General features: G+C 36.1%; 1 protein-coding gene and 1 non-coding gene across 17 annotated transcripts in view; both read left to right on the top strand.

Annotated features, from left to right (window-relative positions):
* Nucleotides 1-24,674, top strand: part of ZNF385B (zinc finger protein 385B) — a 388,138-nt gene that overhangs the window by 309,349 nt on the left and 54,115 nt on the right. For 13 of the 16 annotated variants that reach the window (XM_032856028.1, XM_032856027.1, XM_032856030.1 and 10 more), the window contains 2 exons: nt 14,034-14,072; nt 20,621-20,731. In XM_032856028.1, the coding sequence (XP_032711919.1) occupies nt 14,034-14,072; nt 20,621-20,731 (150 nt within the window). The remainder of the gene's footprint in view (nt 1-14,033; nt 14,073-20,620; nt 20,732-24,674) is intronic. The other 3 variants (XM_032856029.1, XM_032856031.1, XM_032856042.1) reach the window with 1 other exon arrangement.
* Nucleotides 22,616-22,722, top strand: LOC116866960. Its single transcript, XR_004382523.1, has one exon. It is a non-coding gene; the product is annotated as a U6 spliceosomal RNA (small nuclear RNA).

The following is a 24,674-nucleotide window of genomic DNA, read 5'->3' as shown; positions in this document are numbered from 1 at the left end:
AAAATATGCCAAGTTGAAATTTTCCATGGTTACTGAAATTTCTTTGGAGATGATGGTCTGTTATTGGATTTTAAAAAGTCAACAGCAACCCCCTAGGTCATTAGAAAAAAAAAAATGTATAGGAATCCATCTTTGAAATGCAGTACAAAACTAGTGAAGATTTTTGTACAAATATTTAAGCATAGATTCCTGCCTGGAAATTTTTTCATCCCTATTCAATATGACAGAGAAAAATTATGTAAACATTACTTGGGAGGGAAAAAAATACTGTATAGTGACCATCTGTACTATTGTCTCCCTCTTATCTTCAAACTACAAACATATCTTTTTAAAATTTGTCATGTCCTTTGCCTTATTGAAAAGTCTCAAGGTTTGCCTATTACAGACTTTGTGTTCAGATCTCCTTTTCTCTATGTACTGTTGAAATCCCTTTAGAATATGTGGGTATTATTTATATGGTATGTGTGTGTGTATGTGTGTGTGCATGTGTATTTATATAATGTATGGTCATACACCTTCTCTCTCCCTAAATAAATTATTTGTGCATGGCCTCTAGGAAAAGGCATTCATTCACAACCTCTTACTGAATATCCTCACATGCCAGTCATTGTGCTAAGAAAGGGATTATAACGAATAAGACAGAATCTGCTCACTGGCTGACGTTACTACTTCCGCTTGTGTAATTCACCATAATATAATGGAGGATACTGCTCATAATCAATAGTCAGTTCAGTTGATTAAGCTGCCAAGAAACAAAGATTAAGACTTGGATGAGTCCTTATGCAGTAAAGGAACACAAGGTTGGAGAAGCCTGTGAAAAGAGGCATCTGTAGTCCCCCCATGCTCTGTCCTCTCGCGTGTCTTTTTCATTATCCCAGTCTCAACCTTGAATGGCTCTGGAGCCTCATCTTTAGTGCTAGAGTTTCAAGGATTATGTGTACTTGGAGGGCACATGAGATTTTCTGGCGAGACAAGTCTTCAGTCTTGGCACTGTCCCAGGTCAGCATTTTTCAAGAGCAGAGTCAACTTGGAAAAAGTGTCTCTGTCAGGCCATCTTCTTAAAATAATTTACCTTGTTTTTACCAGTTAATTCAAAGAAGAAACCAACAATAGCCTTGTTCTTAGTTTCTCTCAGTGACCAATTCTTCATGTGCCAGTGGTCAAGTAAGGGAGCTTCATAAATATAAGTAGTAGCAAAATATTATTGTGCAAAACATTCCTACAGCCCAAAAAGTTATTTCTAAATTGATCAATCTATAAACATTAATTGATGGTGCTGTTTTCTGAAAAACTTTTATCAAAAATTTGGGAATCCAGCCAATAGCACAGACTGTGTGCTTCCCGCCCCACCCCCCCAGGTTCTTATATTCAGAATTAGGTTTCAAATCTCTTTTGGGGAAGGAAAAACATGTTTTGGAATCTTCCAATCCCTTTACTTTCAGAATTGTCATTGAGGGTGCTAAAGAAGAATTGGAGTGCTATTGAGCAATCTGTGAAATTTCAACATCTTTGTGGAACCACATAGGAATCTTGGAAAAATACTTTTTTTCACAGATTTAGCTGTCAAGTTGATTTTTATACCTTCCTTTTTATGTTCTGATGCTTAAAATAGGATGGGAAAAACTTAAATCATATGAACAACACCTTATTTTCATGGAATTCTAGTATCAGAAGGTTTTAGCATATTTTAAAGATACTCTACAATTAATCCTTTTAACATACCCACATATGAAAATAGGCTACATGTGTCACTGTTGCACCCTTTTTGCAAAATGGAAGATGGAAGAATATAATCCAGTCTTCACACTTCTTCCAGTAAACAGCTCTGCCACTGAAAAGGAAAAAAAACTAAGTATCAGACAAGCAATAACGGTCTCCATCCTGACATATCTTGAATTGAAATGCGTCTGTTTCTAACAGGTTATTCAAGTAGCACATATTTTTTTAAATACCCAATAAATCCTTGCAGGACCTAAAGTCAGATTGAAAAACTCTCCTTTGCAGTGTGTTCTATTTATTTTTTTAATTTAATTTTTTAAGATTTTATTTTTAAGTAATCTGTATACCTAACCTGGGGTTCGAACCCATCACCCCAAGATCAAGTGTGGCATAATGTATCATTTGACCCAGCTGGGCATCCCTGCAGTGTATTCTATTTAGAAGATAGAATTGTCTTGTCAGTCTCATCCTTTTTTCTTATTGTGAGCAGTTTCTGCAACCAAATAAAAATCTGAGTGTTGTAGTAGAAAAGATACCTGATCTCTTTCACAGGTTTATGATTTACAATAATTATAGGTGTACATAAAGTCTCCAATAATTAAAAATATGTTTCTGGGTCTAATTTAGTTGATATTTTTTAGGTAGACACCAAATATCCACAATATGTAAATTGATTCTTTGTCATAATAGTATCAAACCTCCAAACCCTTCATTTCCCAAAAATGAGCTGAAGCTATTAGATGCTGAAATTATTACTAATAGCCACTATCACATGGTATATACTTAATTTTCAACTTTTGAAGTACTTAGCTTCTAAAGAGGTGACGGCATTTACTTAGTCACTCATTCATCTGTCATACCCCACCTCCTCCCCAAAGCCACTTGGAACGTTCTTTCTGATCTCAGAGAGGTAATTCTGCTTGCATTGTTCCAAAATAAGCCTCTAACAGTCCTACATGGTCTTGACTCTGCTTCATGCCCCCTAGAGAAGCAGGAGTCAGAATGGAGGAGGGAAGAAGGGAGAGTGATCTAGTGCATTGGGAAGGGAAAGGGCACTGGACTGGGACCCATGACACCGGTATCTACATTCATTTTCTTTGATCTTGAGAAAGTCATTTAGTTCTACTTTTCCTCATTTTACAACTAGAGTTAATATATGTTCATAATCCTTATCATTATATCATGAAAATTTGGGCTTATTTTGTTTATGGAGGATTGAGGATATGACTGAATATTTAGAAAACTTCTGAAATGTAGTGCGAGTTCTGTGAAAAAAACCATAACTATAAAACATATCACTGTATTATTTCTCCCATCCAAGTACTAACCAGGCCCGACCCTGCTTCACCGTATTATTTCTTTAAAGATTTTATTTCTCCACTCAATGTGGGGCTAGAACTCACAACCCCAAGATGAAGTCTCATGCTCTCTGGACTGATCCACCAGGCATGCCAGCATATCACCATATTGTTGTCTTGAACAATTCACAATTTCCATGAATACCAAATGAGATCATGTTTAAGAAAGTACAGTTAAAATAGCAAAGCTCGATTTTTATAAATAAAATTAATATTCTTATTAATATGTCTCTTCCTTTTATCTCATCTTCCTAGCCAATTACCTTAAACAAACCAAATTATAAGTATCACTGGGGCTGGTTTTGTGCATTCGAGCAATCCTAATTCAGGTAGATGCTAAGGATATATACATGGCTAAGACCTGGTTCTTGACTTTAAGACATTTATACCGTTTAAAGTAGTTCTGCCCACTATTAAGCAGGTACTCTATTTGTTAGCTGAATGAATTAGTAGTAGGGCATGCTTAAAGATCAGAATTACCTGGCTGTCTAAAAGCAATGAAGAGAGGCTACAACTGAATTTGGAGCAGGGCTGGGGAGAGGGTATAGAACGAAGGTGGGGAATAACCACACTGGTTTGGCTGAATTCCATTTTGCCGGTTTACCTTCAATAATATTTAGGTTATGATAAAGATATTTTGAACCTGAAAGCTGTCCACTTATGAAACATTGTCATTGACTACTAACATGTAACAGTGTTTTCTGTTTTATTTTAAAATATAGTCGACTGGATGAGTCAGTCAGTTAAGCGTCTGCTTTCAGCTCAGGTCATGATCCCAGGGATCCAACCCTGCACTGGGCTCCCTGTTTAGCAAAGGGTCTGCTTCTCCCTTTCTGTCTCCCTCTGCCTCTCCCCCTGCTTATATTCGTACTTTCTCTCCCAAATAAATAAATAGAATCTTTTAAAAATAAAATAAAATACAGTTGACTTCCAAACATAGAACCTTTATTCTCCCATTATTCTTTCAACTAGCAGTAGTTAACATAACAATTAAAAAAGATTTTAAACCCATTCATAGAAGCCAATATATTAAATTATCCTTCATGTATTGATAATGGAAATGTATTCTAAAAATTCTTTGGACTTCTGACTGCTAGAGATCTCCATTTACCCTGCCTCCCCCTTTTCTCCTGAATTTCAGTTGCCAGTTGTATAAGAAGGACCCGCTTAACCTGTGTTCTGAGCAGTGACATCTAACTCTAGATTTGATGCTTACTCAAAAAGAGATGAGTAGTTTTATATCCTACCCCAAAATATTAAATAGACATGAACAGTATGTACATATGTATAAAAACTATTTTTTTCTCAGAGAAAACAAATATCAGAACAAGTAAAACCTTAAAAAATTATATAAGCTGAGATAATCATAGTTACGGAGCTATTAGGAACAGCAGAGAAATATATCCATCTTTAAACCTCTAGGAGGAGAAAAAAAGGTTTAAAACAGATATATTTTCAATCAATTCCTTCATAAAGGAACTCTCTGGAAAAACAGCCTGTAGCATATAGCTCATCACTCCTTGTGCAATCAGACATCCCATTGTCTTCAGAGGGAGAGCTGCTGCCTCACAGGCCTGGCCCCTTTAATGGATGAGTAGCTTCTGAAGAAGTATTGTGACATCCAGAGGTGCGGGTCTTTGAAGCGACAGTTCTGGGGAGCCATCAGTTCTTCATAGAGCAAGAGTTATATCAGAATTTCCTGGGAATCGGTCATCACAGGAAATTATCAGCAATTCATGGACTTTGCTTTTTGCGTTTGCTTCGGCCTCAAGGGTAATCACAAAAGATTATAGTCTCCATTTCAGCTTTCATATCACTGAAATATTCTTCTCTGCCGAGAGCATGATTGATTTCCAGAGGCCAGCTTTTAACCCCAGCTTCAGGAGGCCAGTGGCACTGCCGTGGTTAGAGAACTGCCAACAATTGTTCTTGTGATATTGTTTGTTGTGAGGAAGAAATCTGGTGACTCCTGGCTATTATACAAAACCTTTCAAATAGAGTGACATATGAACTTCTTGTGTTGTTACGTAGAGGTATTTGTCCAATTTTAGTAAAAGTGTTAAAGGTTGAGGGAGGCAGAAAGGGTGAATAAAAATTCCAAATGAGTGTTACAAAGACTTTGAAGGTGCCAAGCAACGCGATAGGCTGAATTTCCAATTGGGAAACAGAAACTTTTAGAAACATTTCTGAAAATCTTCATAAGAAGTGTAGATAGATTATAAATACAAATGGTGTTTGCTTCATAACATTCGAACTTTTTATGAATGTTCCTGAGGGATTCTATATTTCCTAACAACTCGCTAGGTGGTGCATGTAGGTGTTTCTCCATTGCTTGACTAGGGAATTTTGATGAGATATCCATGGCCAAAATATGAGCAAGCTAGACACATTTTTAATGTGATGATTTCATTTACTGTATTCATTTTCCTCCTTTAGATGTTGCTGTATTCAGAATATACAGAGGCAGAAAGGGCTTTATGTATATTTGAAAGAAATTTGGTGGATAAAATAGTTTCACCTGCCAGTGACTGCATTTCCTTAACAAACTCAGAAAAGAAGAAAGACAGTTCACTTCAGACTACTTTTAGTTTGAACTGTAGCCCCCTTGCAGTCACCTAAAAATAATTATAAATCAAATGGATAAATGTTAAATGTCAAGCTGTACCGTTAACAGAGCCTTATTCAATAAAGCAATTATCACTGCAGAGAACAGAGTGAGGCATAATACTGAAGCTCTTTATTTTACTTTACAAGTATGGTACATTTTGTATAATATAAATGCAGAGTTGAACCAAAAATCTTTTTTTTTTTGCTGGAAGAGTATACACATATACATCCATACAAAAAGGCAGCAGCAATATAAATATATGATGTAAAATATTTTTGATGTCATTTGTCCACAAAACCATTCAGGGACTACTTTCCTAATAAAAGCCCTAGAATGTTAAGTGTGACAAAGTAAGCTTATAAGGAGAAGGACCAGTAGAATCAATATTGATGTAGTCATGACATCCTTGGATGGCAGTCACAGAACAGGGATGGAGGGGTGCCTGGCTGGCTCAGTTGGAAGAGTGAGCAACTCTTGACCTCGGGATTGTGGGTTTTGGCCCCACATTGGGTGTAGAGATGACATCAATAAATTAATTAAAAAAAAAAAAAAGAAACAGGGAGAGATAAAATACAAGATACCCCGTTAAAGTTAAATTTCAGATAAACAACAAATTGTTTTTAGTATAAGAATATCCTATACAATGTTTGGCACATATGTTTACTTAAAAAAATGATTTATCTGAAATTCAGCTTTAACTGGGCATCTTATACTTTTATTTGCAAATCTGGTGACTGTAGCAAGAGATCTGGGTTCTGGGCTTAGCTGAAGAGGTTCAAGCAAGTCACTAAAATTCTCCAAATCTTTTCTCATTTTCAAGTGAGGAAGCTGAACTAAAATCGGGCCGGTGAGTGTGGGGCCTGGCCTACCAGTTGTAACCAGCATCGTTTTCAGTGTTTATTGTTTTCAATTAGGATGACTTGGGGGGGGCAGTTTCAGAAGCTCAGACTGAAATTAAAAATTTAAAAACCAGTTTGAAAACATAGATGATCTCTGACATTTTACCACTGTGTAATGAGAGTATGCCGTGGAGAGAAGGAACGCGAAATGCTCAGGACTGGAACACTGCAGATTTGTTGTCTTGCCTTGAGCCTTGTCAGTCCTCAACTGTCAGCTTTCTTCTTAGCGCAAGGGTAAGAAACGTGGTCCTGCATCTGGGGAAAAAACATTTCATTTCCACTTTGCTTCGCAGAAGCAAAGAATACATCCAAACATGGCCGGGTTTCCGCTTGCACTTTTTCTTGCCTGGTGGGGTTTTCTTTACATCTTCTACCTTTTTAATTTGTGTCACGGACCTGTTTTGCTTCACCATCAGGATATATCTGATTCGTTACCCAACAGCCTTTCAAACTCAGCTTTGACAGAATGGTTTTGAGAGGATGTCAGTTAATGCATCTGGCTGTTTGGGAGGTGTATTGATTTTTAAATCAAGAAAGCTCAGTGCTTTCCTAGTGTCTAAGGAAGCCTATGTAACTTTTTTTTTTTTTTTTAAGACTGTTTACCAGAACACAGGCAAACATATTCTTACTTACTTGTATTTAGAGACTTTGGACCAATAACTTTTTTTTTTTTTTTTAAGATTTTATTTATTTATTTGACAGAGATAGAGGGATCACAAGTAGGCAGAGAAGCAGGCAGAGAGAGAGGAGGAAGCAGGCTCCCTGCCGAGCAGAGAGCCCGATGCGGGGCTCGATCCCAGGACCCTGAGATCATGACCTGAGCCAAAGGCAGAGGCTTTAACCCACAGTGCCACCACTGGACTAATAACTTTTAAAGCTACATCTTAAGTATCCGCAAGTAGTCTTTGGTTACTGGTATGGCATTTTTTTTCCTCCTAAAGTACGGAGAATTCTATTTTTTTTTTTTAAGGTATTTTTCAGACTTCCTTTTGGCATTGAATTTTATGTTATGGAAATTTAATCTTGAAGACAAAGTTTTGGAGGCAGTTTTCCGGTCACTGTTTTAAAAACAAAAGGAAAGGTCAAGAACAAAGTGCCTGTCTTCTATCTCCGGTATTAGCCAGTCCTTCCAAACTGCAGGATGGATGTACTATGATGTACTACAGAATAATTGCTTCTCATGATCTTCTCATGATCTATCCTCAGCTGAATATCTTCTGGAGTATTTTGCACATCTACTGAAAAGTTGTTCTTCAGTCTATATTCCTGATATAATTTTTTTTTTTATTTCACCCTGAAAAGACACAATACTAAATAACACAGGAAACAGCTGACCTGTGTAGTTTAGATTCTCGTGGTGAATGCAGTTCCTGTTCCCAAAACTCTAAAGCATGTACTCTAGCTTTGTTAGTGGGACTTTTTTGGGGAGCAGGGGGTGACATAGTTCATTGTCAACTATGCATATCTTGGGCTGTTTTTTAAATATGATTATACCTTATTGATATAAGTACTTTGGAGGTAGTAACTTTCCCACAAGGAAAAATATATTCATAGGATTTATCATTTTATTTCTTCTTTGCTATTAAAATTCATAGTAGAGTTAAATTCTTATTAATTTCCTAAAAGATTCCACATAGTTTTTATTTTTCTTAAAAATTTTCTGAATTTTTTTGCATTCTTTCATAAGGACATCTAACATTTTCATAAGAAATTTTTTGTTACCTTGTCTTTGACAGATGTTATAGATCTTTCATATCTGTATGCATCCATTGGCCAAAAAATATTATAGTCATAGAAAACCAAATCTTTTTTTTTAAGGTTTTATTTATTTATTTGACACAGAGAGAGAGAGAGAGAGGCAGAGGGAGAGAGAGAAGCAGGCTCCCCACTGAGGAGGGAGCACCACGCAAGGCTATGATCCCGGGATGCTGGATCATGATCTGAGCCGAAGGCAGACGCTTAACCAACTGAACCACCCAGGCAACCCAGAACATCAAATCTTGAAGATAAAAGAAAAAGCTTTCAAGAACTTTCTTCCCATCTTGATGGAAAAACACCACTCTCTGTCTCTCTCAGTGGTTTCCAGTCACAGCTAAACATTTGCTTGTTTAAGAATGGAAACAAAGAAAGAAAAGCATTGGGTTTTCTTAGGAGATAAAATTCAGCTCATTACCTTCTTTCTTTTTCCCTATGTTGAAAGCAGCAGTTGGAATTAGACTCCAGAGTGGTCTGGGCTTCCCTAATAAATCACATTAACCAAATAGACATTTCAAAATGCATTGTTTAACGTGAATATGGGTAATATGCCGTTGAAATTTTTTAGCTTACTCGCCTGTTGTTTGAATAGGAACATCAACACCCAGAACTGTTGGGTGTGTGTGGGTGTGTGTGTGTGTGTGTGTGTCCATGCAGTGAGGTCTGAGTGAACCTTCAGTTAAGTCTCCTACCCACTACAGACATAAATTGAAAGTCTTATTTGTTAAACTGAGCTTTTTGAAATGCTCTTTGATGTGGCTTCTTAAATTAGCCAACGGCATAACTACAGCGTTGCTGCATCGCTCTTAATCCCTGGTAGCATGGAAAATCACCAGGCATGTGGAGCTGCCAGGAAAATGGAACATTTTACATTTGTACTGACCATATTTGTTACATACAAGGATCTACTGTCAGAATTAGACGTGCGGCTTCAGTAAGGTACACAGGTCTAATCTTGTGGCGTCTCCCATTAACAAAATAACTACTGTCTAAAAAAGACCTTAAAATGTCTTCCTTTTCCTCAGAATAGTTTTTAAATTATCTGTCAAAAGTGTTCAACTGGTTTTCCACTAAAGAGAGGGAAGTGGTGAAACCACCCATTCATTAGCTTTTTGCTTTTTTGCTTTTACCATTTGGTAACTCTTTGAAGTTCTTAAGGTATTAAACTTGAAAAACTTTATTTTCTTAGAGTATCTTCATAAGTGTTAGATCATGGACCAATTCTGTACTTATGTAAAGAACAAGAGAGGTAACTCATACTCATTTTGCTACTCACTAACTACCAGACCAACCACACTGCACAGAAACCCGCTTGGAAGGTTTCCATGTGAGAGGACATCTAGCACGTAGCACTCCTCTTCAGACAACTTCCAAAATGCAGGTCACTTTCTCCTTGAGATTATGACGATCGTGGGAATTCTGACATCCATTCGTTATCTTGGTACTTGTCAGTTGAAGAACATCCACTGTGGAAGTCTCACAGGCCACTTTGAAAGCTGAGGAACATGTCCCTTACTTGCACCAGTTGTACAATTCGGAATTTGGTATCAAATTTTTCCCAAATCATGGAATAGTGTCATTGCTTTTATGTTTTTGGTATGGTTTTACATGTAGAAGTATCTGAATCACAGTTGTATCAAGACAACCAAAATGTTTTTAGGAATTTTCTGTGGTAAAATGTTGTGGGTTTTTTTTTTCCCGTTCTCCTATCTGATTTTTTTTTTTAAGTACTTAAACACTTTGAAAATACCTTATTTATTACTTTAGATTTATAGGTCTCCTCAAATACAATGTTGTATTTTTTTTTGAAGGCTTGTTTTCATTTTATGTCCAGGTCCTAAGACAGTGAATGATAGCCACTTGATAAACTTTTGTTAAATCAATGAATTTTCAAGAAAATACAGTGTTTGTGCAAATTGAAAATCATGCATTTATAAAAGTGTGATGTGTTGGGAAAGGAGCAAAAATTTCCAAGTACTGAACAGTCTAAGTTGATATGAAACAACCTCTAAAAACGTTGCATCCTTTACGATCAGAGTGATCTAGAAAGTGGACAATATTTTATGGCAGAAACTCACATCTCTTAACATTCTGTGTTTCTTTTTATTCTTCCAAAAATAAAACCAAGATGGAATTTCTCCAAAAACCGCCAGAAAATGCAGTTCAGTTTTTCTTTCCAAATAGATCTTCAAAATAGATCACCGGGTGTTTTTCCTTACTTAGTCATCCTTTTTGTCAATGGAATATACAATCTTGTTTGATGAATCTCAGAACTTTTCAAAGAGGGTCTGACAATATGGAATTTGAGTGAAAGATGTCGAGCCTTCTAAATTTATTTAAACAAAAAAAGGGAGGTGGATGAAAGGCTAATCTGTGCTCTACTCTGACTGGCTGCTTCAGATCTCTGGGCTGAGGCCACTCATATTTTCTAGAGACTATTGACACCCCAAAGGAGACTCTGGAAAGAGAACCTGGGATCCCATCTCATTTCTTCAGGAATCACTGCTAATACTTATATTATATTATATACTTATACGTACTATATATATATAATATATATATTATACTTATATAATACTTAATACTGCTAATTGTTAACCAGCCTCAAAATACTGAACAGCCTACCATATTTTGATAAAATAGTAGTAGTAATAGTAATAGCTTTATTGGGTTGGAGATAAAGATATAATGTGGCCTATTGCTTATTATTTCCCTAAGTGTGCGTTGTCTTACTTTAGCCTTTATACCAGTTCTGAATGACTGGTTAAACTCCTAGAAGAGGAATGGTATCCCATTGTTATCGGGACACAGAGGATTCAATGAGCAAGTCGCAGCCAAGGTGTGGTTCTAGCACAGAGCTGGAGACCCATGAGGGAAGCACCTTTCCAGACATATGGCTCCCGGCTGAATCAACAGCCTGTGGAGAGAGTGGCGGGCCATTTGTCTTCCTTTCAGTGACAGTGATGGCATCCATGTGTCAGGGTGTTCTGGGTAGGAGAAGCCATGTCGGTGTGGCAAGTCTGTGCTTGTACACATTCCAGATGCAAAAATGCAGGTCTCGTGGTCGCGTGCAATTCCAATGTAATGTTCCATGCGGTTTACTTTTATTGAGCCTTCTGATTTGAAATCCAAAACCATACAAAGCTGTGTGGTTGAGGTGTTGCTGCCAATAATACGCAATTGTTTCTATCTCTTGATCTTTGAGAAAAGAAATGGGTCTTTGTGATAGCTATGTCTGGTCTCTATTTCAGTTTGTGAGGATTTGAAAAAAGCAAAACAATAATGTTAAGGCATGGGGTCAGAGTGCTTAAATATGAAAAAGGCAGAACCTTTTTTGAAGTAACTCAGAGAGATACTACTCTTCAATGATGTAGCTATCACTTTTAAATGTGTCACCTTATGAACATTTGAAGTTTTCATGGGACACTGTTGTCACATTCCTTTCCATAAGTCTGATATTAAAAAAGGAAGAGATAAACAAATAGTCATTCTTTTTGTACTACTGTAATTTGCTAATATTGCACTTTAAAAAGTGATGCTTTGCCAAACTTCCAGAGAGCCCTGAGTCACCAGGGTTTAGTCGTCAAGGTCCTCTTTGTAGTAAATCAAGGGCAGGTGTAAATGATGACCGTCCCCGGCTGCATGTAATCTCTAAGTAGTCCCTCTCTTAGGTGTTTTATTCTGTGTGCAAGCCCAGCTGTTACAATGGGGAGAGAGGACAGGACAGCCCCAATGTTTATTTCTGGCTCTCCTTAACTTGCACAAGAAGAAATGGGGGGATTCTAAGAGTGACGAAAATGGAGCAGAAAGAGAAAAACCCAGACTCACCTCTCCAGGAAACTTAAGTATCAAGTGGGTTTTACGTGTAGTTGGACTAGGCAACTCCCCTCCAGGCTGCGGATTTGCTAGAAACATCCATCCTTTCTTCAGATCTCACTCCCCCCATCCCCCTCAGCAGAACCGCAGGCACTACCCGTCATCAGGCTCAGTGCTCCGTTTGCAGGGAACAGTGGGGAGAGACTCTACCTGAGTTTGAATCCTGGCATCAGACCTTCCGACTCAGGGGTGACAAGCTATTGAAACTCTTAAAGCCTTTGAGTCCTCATTTGTAAAAGAGGATAAAGATCATATCTGCCTCGGGTGACCCGTGGAGACGACACAAAATAATCCCTTAGTATAATTCCTGGCACATGGTAAGAGCTCCGTAAATCTAAGCTGCTCTTATTATGATGTTTATTATTGTTATTCCATAGCTAAAAAAAGGAATGGAAAGGCCAGTACCCCCTGGGAGGATAACACATTGACGTCACTGGTAAAGGGAGGGTCCTTGGTGCTTAAAATGTGAGAAAATCAGAAAACGGAGAAAAAGCCCAAAGTAGAGGGGAGGCAAAGGAGACAGACCTCCAAGTACTTTCTCAGGCCTGTTATTTTGCTTAAAGGTCACTTCTTTTCCCAGCCCCAGTTAAATACAGTTTCTATTGTCCGTTTTTTCATTGGTTAACTTTCACAATTATAAATATGTCCTTATGTTGGACTCATCCTACACCATCTAGTCTGGAACAATATCTGACATATTAGGCTTCCAGGAATGTCTATGGGATGACTGTTAAACTTTAAAAGTCAAAAACCTGGTTTCTACTTCTGTTTGCTAGAAAAACTAGTATTGCCCGTTTATTGTAAAACAAGTGCTTCCCAAATGCCTTTCAGTACATCGGTTAAAATAGATGACTGAGTTTAAGATGACACTACTCTGTCTTTAAGAATAGTGCAGAAACCTAGCTATTTAGCCACAGAGAAGAAAACCTTGTATTATCCTTCTTGGGCAGTCTCTTTGTTTTTTAATTGGGCGGTGCTCCAACTTTACTCCCATTTTTTACTCCAACTTTACTCCCATTTTTTACTCCAACTTTACTCCTAGCCACCCTGGCTGCATAATGAAATCATTTTAAGACTCTTACAAGGATATAAATCAAATTTCAGGCCTCTTGAAAATTACAGAGATAGTAGGAAGTTTGTATTTCTAAGTTCTTTGCCTCGAACCTAAAAATCATCTCATCTAAAAGCCATTTGATCCCGTAGCCCCTGCATTGGTTTCTCTCCCCACCCCCAGTAGGGTGGCTCCTGCCATTAGTGAGGTGCCCGGCGTTGTTTTTCCCAGTGGCTAGGTTTTATTTGCAGCTGCATATTTTTATATGATTGCTTACAGTGTGAAGATGTAAATTACTTTCTGGTATGCTCAATAATACTTTTTAAAAATCCACACAGATTTGTGGTTCCATAATCTTGGTGAATACACCAAGGACACCTGTTTGTTCTTATTCTGATATTGAAAATATAATAGATGGTGTGATAAGGCCAGCTTCATTAATTCATTTATAAGTACTTTAATACAATAGTTAATTTGTCCATACATAGCCTCCAATTATCTCCTCAATTCCTGGTAATAGCCGCAACCCCATCTTTCATTTTTATTACCTCCCAGTTAATTGCACTAATAGGTTTTGCTTTTCATTTCTACATGATTTTCGTTAGAAAAAGTGGCAAGTGTTAACTCTTGCTGCTTTTTGGTTAGTAAGCATTGCAGGCTTTTTAATCAGAGATGAACAAGGAAAATGAATTTTTTAAAACTTTCTTGTAAATGTGCTTGCTAGCCTCAAAATTCCAGATGACTACTTCTAACTTTTACTTTTTTAGAAAAGAAGAGGCTTATTTGGGACCAATAAATTCTGCCAGGTAAGGAATATTGGTAGCTAGAACTACGTGGGTTGTTTTTTGTTTTTTTTTTTTTTTAATGGAAAAAAAAACCCTCTCATATGAAATTTGATTTTTTAAGGAAAAAAATAACAAAGCAAAATTTCTCTAGCATTATTTGCCAATGAATCACAAATTTCTCAGTACATAGATAGCTTTCTTGTGCAATCTGAAGGAACATGAGCTAAATAATGAGTATTTACAAGGCATTGTTCGTTTAAAAGTGATATAAACATTTTAACAGAGATGTTTGAAAACACTTGTTTATTTTTAATAATCAAATGTCTATGAGAAAGCCAACTGACTCTTTAAGAAAACTCTTACTGTGGTTAATTGCAATATCTCCAATAATTTTTCTGAGTATTCTACATATGAAATCATTGTGATATGTATATATAGTTTTGACTGTATTAAATTGAGTCATATGCATATATCACAATTTAGGATTTATGAGAATGTTTTTATCCACCCTATTTTATTTACCCTAAAAATTGGTGATTGAATAAAAGAATTACCATTGACTTAATTCTACATATCTCATCGTAATTACAGAGAACTGACATACAGTAGTAGTAGAAAACAATATATTTTTATAAATTAACATCATAGTTACTATTTTCTTCTAACTTGTAGAGTATTGTAGGACTGCTAAGAAAAGTATTTAAGATTTTATCATTTAATACTTTTTTTTTTTTAGATTTTATTTGTTTATTTGAGAGAGAGAGAGCAGGAACAGGGAGGAAAGGGAGATGCAGGCTCGCCCCTGGGCATGGAGCAAAAGCAGGGCTCCATCCCAGGGCCCTGGGATCATGACCTGAGCAGAAGGTAAAGCCTTCAGCAATGGAGCCACCCAGGTGTCCCTGACTTAATATCTTAAAAAGGGAAAGGGAGAGATCTGAAAACCTTCTCTATATTCTTCCATGTCTGGATCCCACTGAAATGACTCAGGTAACTGTAGTTTCTGTGTCAGATGGCAAATGCTCCAAATATCAGCTAGATGGTATCTATTTCAAGGTATCAGCTGAATTGGCAAGTGGAGCAATCTTTTTCAGACAATTTAAAGTTTTCTTTCGACTAAATTGGGTTCCCCAAAATGACATTTGAATAAGAAATGTAATTATAGAATCCTGTGATGAACAGCAGAGAAAGACAAAAGAGATTTAGACGGGGTTGGGTGGGGGGGAGTAGATCATTTCCTGAAATAGCTGTTTAAAAAAAAAAAAAAGAAGAAGAATCAAATGGAAAACAGAGAAAAATCTATTCCAAATGAGAAACATGGGGGATAAAATTTTTACATGATTAGTGATAAATTGTTCAAAGGATAAAAGGCAACAAGAATTAATAACAAGGAATGAAGTGAAAGGGCTGTGTTTAGTTAGCTGATTTTATAAGGATGTGTAGGATTATGTATATAAGATAGAGAAGCCAGTTCTGGTAAGAGTTTCTTGAAGGAACCTCCTCAGTTCACTTACGGGAGAGCAGACAGCTGGGAGCTTGCCTTTGTACCTGGAGGGCTCATCCACAATTCACCTTTTGGGACAGTTTGCTCCCAGCCTTGGGGACAGTAGGAGATTTTTTTCAGGCTGATGTGGTGCAAATGTGAGATTTAAGTAGAATAAAGTTGTATTAGGAGCCATTTAAAAAATTATATAAGCAGCTAACAATTTAAAAAATGTAAGAGGAATGTTTATATTCCAGGTCACGTTGGAGCTGTCAGCAGATGTCTTGGTTTACTAAAAACATGGAACTAGATTATTTTAGATATGCCTTTTGCCTATGTTCCTATATTGTGGTATGGAAACAAGAAGAATATATGCCTTTATTTTAGATAATGAAAGTTTTAATTTTTAATGTTAATTTTCAATCTTTTTTAAAATGAGTAATAGGAAAGAAGACATAAACCTATGATTTCATGAATATTATCACTCTGTTTTTAAAAAGTCAATTTAAAAAGAAACAAGAAGTCAATTTTACTTTGATTTAAAGAAAAAATAAGTAAATAATAATATATGGCTATGGCAAAAATAATGAAAGTGGCATGCAGAAAACTGGTGTTTGGGAAATATTCATATAGTTTTATTCCATGTAGTTCACACATAACCAGCAAGTAATTTTCAGAGCCTGAGAACGGAAAATATCTCAATAAAATTCTCTCATTTTTTAACTTTGCAAAACAATGTACTTTTTTTCCATCCTGCTCAATACAGTTAGGCTGTTTTATTTTTAGCCTGTTCAAACTGCTTTACCATCTCTAGTAACAATCAGAAAGTATAGTTTCATGTTTTACAAAGGGATGAATGAGACCTAAGTATATGCATTTGTGAGTAAACTAAAAAAGTGAACTTAAGTTTTATTTTCTGAACTTCTGAGATTTTCTTTGCCTATGGAGAGTTTTTTTTTTTTTTTTTAATTTTCATTAAGTACAGGTAATACATCAGTCATGACCTTGAACCAAAGAAATCCCCAGATTTTCCAGTAAGGATATTTTTACATTTGGTAGTTAAACATCATACTCATACAATTTTTGTATTTTTTTATGTTTTAAATTATCACATATAAAATCGACTTTTTGCGTGTGTATATAGTTCTAAAAACGCTAACACGTGTAAATTTGTGTGACCACCACTACCGTCAGGATATAGAATAGTTCTTTTACTCCAGAATATCCCCCTCTCCAAAGTTTTGTTCTGTATAGTGAGAATACATTGTCCTGTCATCTCTATTAAACTTGTAGCAAAAAAATAGGTTATACTACTATTCGATAGTTCTGTAATCCACCCTCTTTTCTAATATACTTAGGTTTTAATAGCTAATTTTATACTTTGTTGATTTATACTTCTGATCAAGGATAGTATTCATTTGTCCTCTCTACCAAATCTCATCAACAAATCCAATCCTAAACTCTAACCTCAGGAGATTTCCTACATGATGGAGTAAGTGGATCTGTTCTTGTTCATGTTGCATGTGTTGATAAGTAATGCTTTGTTCATCATCCGCATTGTTCTTTGAACAGCCAGTTGTCTGATGTTAATGCTGGAGATTATTTGGAATACGCAAGAGAATCACTGCTCTGTCTCTCTTTTTATAAGCTCTACAAATAGTGTTCTTTCTTTTTCCAAGTATTTTCATGGCGTTGTGCCATAGTTTTTCTATGGTTGAGTACTTTCGTCACCATATATTTTTCTGAGTATGTGTGGAACATGCAAACCAAAGGAGAGAAAGTTATAGGTTATAAGTCAAACTTAACCTTTTTAAACATTTAGATTCAGTTAGCCAACATATAGTACATCATTAGCTTCAGATATAGTGTCAGTAATTCCTCAGTTGTGTATAATACCCAGTGCTCATCACATCACATGCCCTTCTTAAAGTCCATCACCTCGTTTCTCTACCCTCCTTCCTCCTCACCTCCAGCAACTTTCAGTTTGCTTCCTATAATTAAGAGTCTCTCATGGTTTGTCTCCCTCTCTGATGACTTCCTGTTCAGTTTTCCCTCCCTTCCCCTGTGATCCTCTGCACTGTTTCTTATGTTCCACATACGAGTGAAATCATATGATAATTGTCTTTCTCTGATTGACTTATTTCACTTAGCATAATACCCTCCAGGTCCATGCACATCAATGTAAATGGTAAGTATTCATCCCTTCTGACCACTGAGTACTGTTCCATTGTGTGTGTGTGTGTGTGTGTGTGTATACATACCACATCTTTACCCATTCCTCTGTTGATGGACATCTCAGCTCTTTCCACAGTTTGGCTATTTGGACCTTTCTGCTATGGATATTGGGGTACAGGTGCTCCTTCAGATTACTACATTTATATCTATGGGGTAAATACCTAATAGTACAATTGCCGGGTCATAGGGTAACTCTATTTTTAACTTCTTGAAGAACCTCCATACTGTTTCCCAGAGTGGCTGCACCAGTAGGCATTCCCATTAGCAGTGTAAGAGGGTTCCTCTTTTGCTGCATCCTCACCAACATTTGTTGTTTCTTGTCTTGTTAGGTGTGAGATGGTATCTCATTATGGTTTTGTAGCATTTCCCTGATGGCAAATGATGAAGCATTTTTTCATGTTCCTGTTGGCCATTTGGATGTCTTTTTGGTAAAATGTCTGTTCATATCTTCTGCCCATTTCTCGACTGGATTCTTTGTTTTTTGGGCATTGAGTCTGATAAGTTCTTTGTGGATCTTGAATACTAGTCCTTTATCTGATATGTCATTTGTATATATCTTCTCCCATTATGTAGTTTGCCTTTTAGTTTTGTTGACTGTTTCCTTTGCTGTGCAGAAGGTTTATTCTTGATGAAGTCCCAAAAGTTTATTTTTGCTTTTGTTTCCCTTGCCTTTGGAGACGTGTCTGGCAAGAAGTTGCTGTGGCTCAGGTCACAGAGGTTGTTACCTGCATTCTTCTCTAGGATTTTGATGGATTCCTGTCTCACATTTAGGTCTTTCATACATTTTTGAGTCTATTTTTTTGTGTGGTATAAGGAAATGGTCCAGTTTCTTTCTTCTGCATGTAGCTGTCCAGTTTTCCCAGTACCATTTATTGAAGAGACTATCCTTTTTCCATTGGACATTCTTTCCTGCTTTGTTGAAGATTAGTTGACCATAGAGTTGAGGGTCCATTTCTGAGATCTCTACTCTGTTCCATTGATCTATGTGTCTGTTTTCGTGCCAGTACCATACTGTCTTGATTATAGCTTTGTAATAGAGCTTGAAGTCTGGCATGGTGATATCACGAGCTTTGGGTTTTTTGTTTGATTTTTTTGGTTTTTTGTTTTGTTTTGTTTTTTAACATTCCTCTGGCTATTCAGGGTCTTTTCTGGTTCCATACAAACTTTAGAATTATTTGTTCCAGCTCTGTGAAAATTGTCAGTGGTATTTTGATAGGGCTTACATTGAATGTGTAGATTGCTCTGGGTAGCATAGACATTTTAACAATATTTATTCTTGTTTTCTTATTTATTGTTAAACAATATTTATTAATATTGATCTGGGTGACATAGACATTTTAACAATCCAAAAGCATGAAATGTTTTTCCATTTCTTTGTGTCTTCCTTAATTTCTTTAATAAATGTTCTGTAGTTTTTAGAGTACACATCATTTACCTCTTTGGTTAGGTTTATTCCTAGGTATCCTGTGGTTTTTGGTACTAATGGGATCAGCTCCTTAATTTCTTTCTTCTGTCTCATTGTTAGCATATAGAAATACAGCTGATTATTTTGCACTGATTTTATATCCTGCCATGTTGCTGAATTGCTGTATGAGTTCTAGCAATTTTGGGGTGGAGTCTTTTGGGTTTTCCACATAAAGTAACATGTCATCTGCGAAGAGTGAGAGTTTGACTTCTTCTTTGTCAATCTGAATGCCTTTTGTTTCTTTCTGTTGTCTGATTATAAAAGAAGGGACAAGAACCATATGACCCTCTCAATTGATGCAGAAAAATCATTTAACAAAACACAACATCCTTTCTTGATTAAAACTCTCCACAGTATAGGGATAGAGGGAACATACCTCAATATCATAAAAGCCATGTATGAAAAACCCACAGCAAATATCATTCTCTGTGGGAAAAACTGAGAGCTTTTCCCCTAAGGTCAAGAACATGACAGGGATGCCCCCTCTCACCACTGTTGTTCAACATAGTACTAGAAGTCCTAGCCTCAACAATCAGACAACAAAAAGTTAAAACTTGGGGCGCCTGGGTGGCTCAGTGGGTTAAAGCCTCTGCCTTCAGCTCAGGTCATGATCTCAGGGTCCTGGGATCGAGCCCCGCATTGGGCTCTCTGCTCAGCGGGAAGCCTGCTTCCTCCTCTCTCTCTCTCTGTCTGCCTCTCTGTCTACTTGTGATTTCTGTCTGTCAAATAAATAAATAAAATCTTAAAAAAAAAAAAAAAGTTAAAACTTTACTTGATCAATATCTAGACAAAGGTTGCATGTTAATCTGCTATGGGTATTTGAGTATATAACTATGACATGTGTTTCAAGTAAGATAGATTTCAATCTATAGTGCATGAAAAGTAATAAATTATTTTAAAATAATGATCAATAGTTTCTATGTTGTGATATGAGCCTGTCATTTATAACTTTGTCATAAATCAAAAATTGAGAAACTGAAATATATGTGTAGTGATTGTGACTGAGGTCGTTTCAGACCATCTTAACAATCGTCATCTCATATAAGGAAAGCATTAACATGTGAATTTGAACCCTGACCTTTGGATCTTAAGTTTTCTTGTTTTATGGTTCTTTTAAGGTTTTTCAAGATTCCTTATAGAGGTATAAGATTCCTTGATATGATTCTCCTGTGATTTGGTTGGGAGTGGTTATTATTTCAAACCAGTTTTTTGTTCTTGTTTTTAACTCCTGGAAACAAGTACCTTGCTATTGAAGGAAACTGTTTATTATCCCTCTTTGGGAACGAAGATGTTAAAACCTTAGAGAATAATACAGCTACTTTAACTTGCTCATATTTACTGTCTATCCTTTGAAGCTGTACATTGACTATTTTATCATTTGCTCTTCAGATGGATCCTGTGCAAAAAGCAGTCATTAACCACACTTTTGGAGTGTCCATTCCCCCAAAGAAGAAACAAGTTATTTCTTGCAATGTGTGTCAGCTTCGCTTTAATTCGGATGTGAGTATCACCTTTTCATTGCTCTCTGTAGTCTGTCAAGCTCAAAGTCTGATTGTTCTGAATACGTACATCTCTTCATATTTACATCACCTCTAACGGTCACTCGCCTTGGTGGCCCACTTACTTCAGTGGGCCGGATTTTCCGGGGATTCGGATTCAACATTAGAAACTTGAGTAATAGAGTGGCTAATATCAAAAACCAAGAATTCCTCCATGTGATCAATCACACCCAAACCATTTTATGCTTAATCTTGCCAATGATATTTACTTTTAAAAAAATCACTAAATAGAAAATTTTTTTAAAGTTGAAAATGCAATGAATGCTGAAGAAAATTATTGCTATTCCCCTTTATAACAAGTGTCACATTTCATGTGTGTATGCCAAATCATATTAAATGCCTAAGGGAATAATTTATTACACAATTTATATTTTCCCAGAACATGGAAATGTAGGGAAATTTTTTTAAAATTATTTTAAATGGCCAGCATAACCATCATGCTAAAAAAAATAATAATAACAAGAAGAGTACAAATCGTTTTACACTTGATCTTAGCCAAAAGGCCGAGAAGCAGTTAGAGTACAAATCATTTTAAATGTAGTAGTAAGGTAACATGAAATCAAAATAAATAATATTAGAATGTTTGTAATACTCAATTATCAAGTAAAGCCAACGGCCAATGCATATCTGAGTCTGGAGCTATATATTATGTGTTATTTCCTGAGCTACTCCACCCAGAAGTCATCTTCCAAAGAACATGTTCCAGGATTCATGCTTTTTTGCAGATACTAAAACAATAAATACTCTTGTTTGTACATACCAGTAAATGTTTTGCTAATTCTGTATAGGGAAATATAATAAAAATTATAGCCATTGGAAAAGAGTGTTTTTATCATGTTTAACATGATTTATAAAAGTATATTTAATGCAATTTCCATCAAAAATCCAATAAATTTTTTTGGCACTCAATAAAATCTTTCTTAAACTCCCTATTCAAGAATTAAAGTGTTTCTTAAAAAATTGAGAACTATATGGTATCAGTTCATTAGAAGTCTCAACATTGTCAGCTGTCCCCAGATTCATCTATAGACCCTGTACGATCCCAATCAAAATCCCAGAGAGCATTTTTGTGGAAAATGCCAAGCTTCTTCTTAAATTACATAGAAAAGAAAAACCCGAGACTAGATAAAGCTTTAAAAAAAAAACAAAAACAAAAAAAACACAAATTATCCAGACTTCACTGCTTGATTTCAATAATTACCTTAAAACCTACAATAATCAAGACTGTAATATTGGTGGAAGGATAGTAGTTACGTTGATCAGTGGAACAGAATAGAGTCCAGAAATAGCCCCAAAGCTGTATGATCAGTTGATCTTCAACAAAGTTTCAGTGACAATTCAGAGGAGAAAGGCTAATCTTTGTAACAAATAGTGTAATTGGATAACCACATGTAAATTTAGAAAAAGAAACTTGAAGGCCATTTCAGACAAAATTCCAAAATTAGTTCAAATGAATTATATATGTAACCATGAGCTGAAAAGTAAAAAACTTCAAGAATAAAACACAGGAGGAAATCTATGTGAACTTGAATTAGGCAAAAGATTTCTTAGGAAACTAAAAGTGTGAACTATAGGGGCACCTGGGTGGCTCATTCTGTTAAGCATCTGACTCTTGATTTTGGCTCAGGTCATGATCCAGAGTTGTGGGATTGAGACCCACATTGGGCTCCAGCTCAGCATGAAGTCTGCCTATCCTTTCCCCCCAACCCCATCAAATAAATAAATAAATAAATGTATGCGCTCTAAAAATATTGATATATTAGACGTTATCAAAATTAAAAGCTTCTCTTTAAATGACACTGTTACACTCTTAAGAAAATAAAAAGTGCTTGCTTCAGCAGCACGTATACTAAAATTGGAATGATACAGAGAAGATTAGCATGGTGCCTGCACAAGGATGACACTCAAATTCGTGAAGCATTCCATATCTTTGATGGAACATTATTATGCTAAGTGAAATAAGTCAATCAGAGAAAGATACTTGCTATATGATCTCACTGATACTAGGAATCTGATAAACAAGACAGAGGATCATAGGGGAAGGGAGGGAAAAATGAAACAAGATGAAACCAGAGAGGGCGACAAACCATAAGGGACTCTCAATCTCAGGAAACAAACTGAGGGTTGCTGGAGTGGAGAGTTGGTGAGGAGATGAGGTGGCTGGGTGATGAACACTGGGGAGAGCATATGCTATGGTGAGCACTGTGAATTGTGTAAGACTGAAGAATCATAGACCAGTATCCCCCAAACAAATAATATATTGTATGTTAATTTTTAAAAATTTGCACCTCAAAAAAAAGGAAAAGTTATAGACTGAGAGAAAATAATATAAAACATGTCATTTAAATATTTAAATAATTTATAACTCAATAATTAGTAAGAAATGGGCAAATGATTTGAACAAGCACCTTACCAAAGAAGAAAAATGAACAGCAAGTTAGTATGCAAAACAGTGTTCAATATCATTAGCCATTAAAGAAGTGCAGACCACAATTACATACCCCTCTACCTATTAATATGATGAAAATTAAACAAATTGATAATACCAAGTGGCAAGGATGAGGGGCAACTGAACTCTAATTCGTTATTGGTAGAAATACAAAATGTGCAGGGACTTTGGAAAATAGTTTAATAGTTATTTTAAGAAGTTTTTAGGAAGTTATAGATAAATTTTCCATACAACCCAGCAATCCAACTTTTAGGGTTTTATCTAAGAGAAATGAAAACTTATGTTCATACATATGTGTCACTTATAGTAGCTTTATGCATAATTGCCTCAAACTAGAATTGAGCCAAATGTCTATCAACTGATGAATGGATCAACAAATAAAATTATAGTCATACAATGGAATACTGCTTAGCAATAAAAGAAATAATATACTGATAACATCCTACACGATGGGAGAATCTGAAAGGCAGTATGCTAAATGAAACCAATTGAACACAAAGACAATGTACTGTACGGTTGCGCTTATATAACTTTTGGCAAAAACTTTTGGAAAAGAAATCAGATCATTAGTTAACAGGGATGGAGCAAGGCGAGGTTAGGGAATCAACTACAAAGGTTGTAAGGCGTATGAGGGAGCTTTTTCAAGTGATGAAAATATTCTGTATTTCCATTTCTGTGGTGGTTACACACTGTTTTTGTTTTTCAAATCTCATACAACTAAATACCTAAAAAGGAATTTTACTGTATATAAAGTATACCTCAGTAACCCTGACTTGAAAAAAAAATCAGCATTGTAGGAGCCATGAAATATTTTGTAAGTAGACTAATTAATGATAGGGACATAAATACTACCTGTATTGAGCTACAATATTACTACTCAATTATTATACTCAAGGTATAATAATTAAAGAATTTTTGTAAGGAAAGACAGAATAATAAATCCTAAAATAGATCCAAGTATGTTTAATAATTTTGCATAGTCATTATCTAAATTTCTACAGTCACATCACAGGTCTTCTGCTCTATATTTTGTATGAGTCCATATACTGAGAGGCCATGCAGTATAGAATCCTGGGTTAAGAGTCCTTGAGGTGATTTAAATCCTAATTTTGAATTTGATAAATACTTCACCACCATGGGCCTCAGTTTCCTCTTGTGTCACAACCTAAAATAGACTAGATAATTTTGAGAGGACCATTATAGCTCTATGATTAAAAATCATTTCCATGGCTTTTATGTTGGAAGATAGGGTATACAGCAATTGCCCTACTAGGTATTTACCCCAGAAATACAGATGCAGTGATCCAAAGGGACACCTGCACCCCAGTGTTTCTAGCAGCAATGTCCACAATAGCCAAACTATGGAAAGGGCCCAGAGGCCCAGCAACAAATGAATGGATAAAGAAGATGTGTGTGTATGTGTGTGTGTGTGTGT

The sequence above is a fragment of the Lontra canadensis genome, unplaced genomic scaffold, assembly GCF_010015895.1.
Source record: "Lontra canadensis isolate GAN:19392208 unplaced genomic scaffold, GSC_riverotter_1.0 scaffold11, whole genome shotgun sequence".
Taxonomy (NCBI): Eukaryota; Metazoa; Chordata; class Mammalia; order Carnivora; family Mustelidae; genus Lontra; species Lontra canadensis.
This window is presented reverse-complemented; position numbering and strand designations above follow the sequence as displayed.